The 1,626-nt window shown below is 33.2% G+C and overlaps 1 protein-coding gene across 1 annotated transcript; it reads left to right on the top strand.

Annotated features, from left to right (window-relative positions):
- Positions 1-255: 255 nt before the first annotated feature.
- Positions 256-1,194, top strand: LOC141253565 (olfactory receptor 2AP1-like). Its single transcript, XM_073670943.1, has one exon. It carries the CDS (start codon positions 256-258, stop codon positions 1,192-1,194), a length of 939 nt encoding a protein of 312 aa, XP_073527044.1.
- The last annotated feature ends 432 nt before the right edge of the window (positions 1,195-1,626 follow it).

The following is a 1,626-nucleotide window of genomic DNA, read 5'->3' on the forward strand; positions in this document are numbered from 1 at the left end:
TTAAAAGTCTTCATAACAAGTCCTTCAGGAGTTTAACATCTGTGCACCAATTTCCTACTCCACAGGGAAAACAGGAAGATAAGCCATAAATATTAGACTCACGGTAGAAAAAACAGTATATGTGCCATAGAAGCTTGGAGCAACATATCTATAGAATTCAGAATTCAAAATCTATTTCCAATGTCCTTATTCTACCATATTATATTACATGGTCCATTTTTCATTTTAGTCTTAAAATGAAATTAGATTCTGCAGATGGCATCTTACAACCAAACTTGGTTTAGTCTTATTGGCTTTAGAGTTACGCCCCCACTACAATTATGTATTTTTTCACTTTTATTCCTTGTTTATATATTCTCCCTTTTGGGTAATTTGGTGACCATAACAATTATAACCATACATCAGCATCTTCAAACTCCAATGTATTTTTTTCTAAGAAACTTGGCAATCTTAGACATATGTTTTTCTTCTTCAACAGTTCCTAAACTGCTAATCAACTTAATGAGTGGTGATGAATCCATATCATTTAATCTCTGCATGTTGCAGTTATATTTCTATATCTCTGTTGGGAGCACTATATTCTATACACTGGCACTTCTGTCACTTGACCGCTACATTGCCATCTGTCACCCTCTCCGATATAACACACTCCTGCCTATCCAACTCTGCACGAAACTTGTTATTAGTGGATGGGTATTTGGCTTTTTGGAATTTATATTAGTGGTTTTTCTCATTTCCCAGCTAGACTGGTGCAGTAGCAGTGTTGCCATTGACCACTTCTTTTGTGATGGCTCTACAATATTACATTTATCCTGCTCTAATACGGATCTGGTTGAAAAGATTTATTTTTGCTTTGCATCCATCACTATTTTTGGCTCATTTATTCCCACATTGTCTTCCTATTGTTTTATAATTTCAACAGTTTTAAATATTTCATCATCTACTGGGAGACGGAAAATGTTCTCCACCTGCTCTTCACACTTCCTTGCTGTGTCAATTGCTTATGGATGTTGTATCTTTATATATGTTCGTCCAGCAGGAAATGTTTCTACCAGTAATGAGAAAACTGTAGCTGTGTTCAACAGTGTTTTAACTCCACTTTTACATCCATTAATCTATACCCTGAGAAACCAAGCAGTTATAAATGGCTTAAAAGTTACACTAAAATCAATCAGATATGGTAGTTACAAATAATAATGTGTTTTATTGTTTGTTTCTATAGAAATGAATGAAATAAAATAATATTTCTTAGTCATTAGAGATGAACAAATATATGTTTGATTCAAATTGCTTAAGCTTAGCATAGAATTCGGTTTAACCTCTTAGTCATGGAGTCAATTTTGGACTTTGTGACCAAGCCCCAATTTCCAATTCTGAAAAAGTGTCATGCTATGTGGTATTAAGTTTGGAATACTTTAACATATCCCAGTGATTTTGAGATTTCTCCTACCTGACACATTGCACTTTGTGTTGGTCATAATTTTAGGTCAATATGTTTTGCATTTATTTATGAAAATATTTGCAATTTGATGAAAATTGTAAAAATTAGCAATTTTCAAACATTGAACTTCCATGCCTTTAAACCAGCAAAAATGCGAAGCAATTTTTTTTATATATGTCTACTTT

Source organism: Phyllobates terribilis, unplaced genomic scaffold (genome assembly GCF_046119375.1).
Source record: "Phyllobates terribilis strain yellow unplaced genomic scaffold, ASM4611937v1 Scaffold_1__5_contigs__length_1240528914, whole genome shotgun sequence".
NCBI classification, from domain to species: Eukaryota; Metazoa; Chordata; class Amphibia; order Anura; family Dendrobatidae; genus Phyllobates; species Phyllobates terribilis.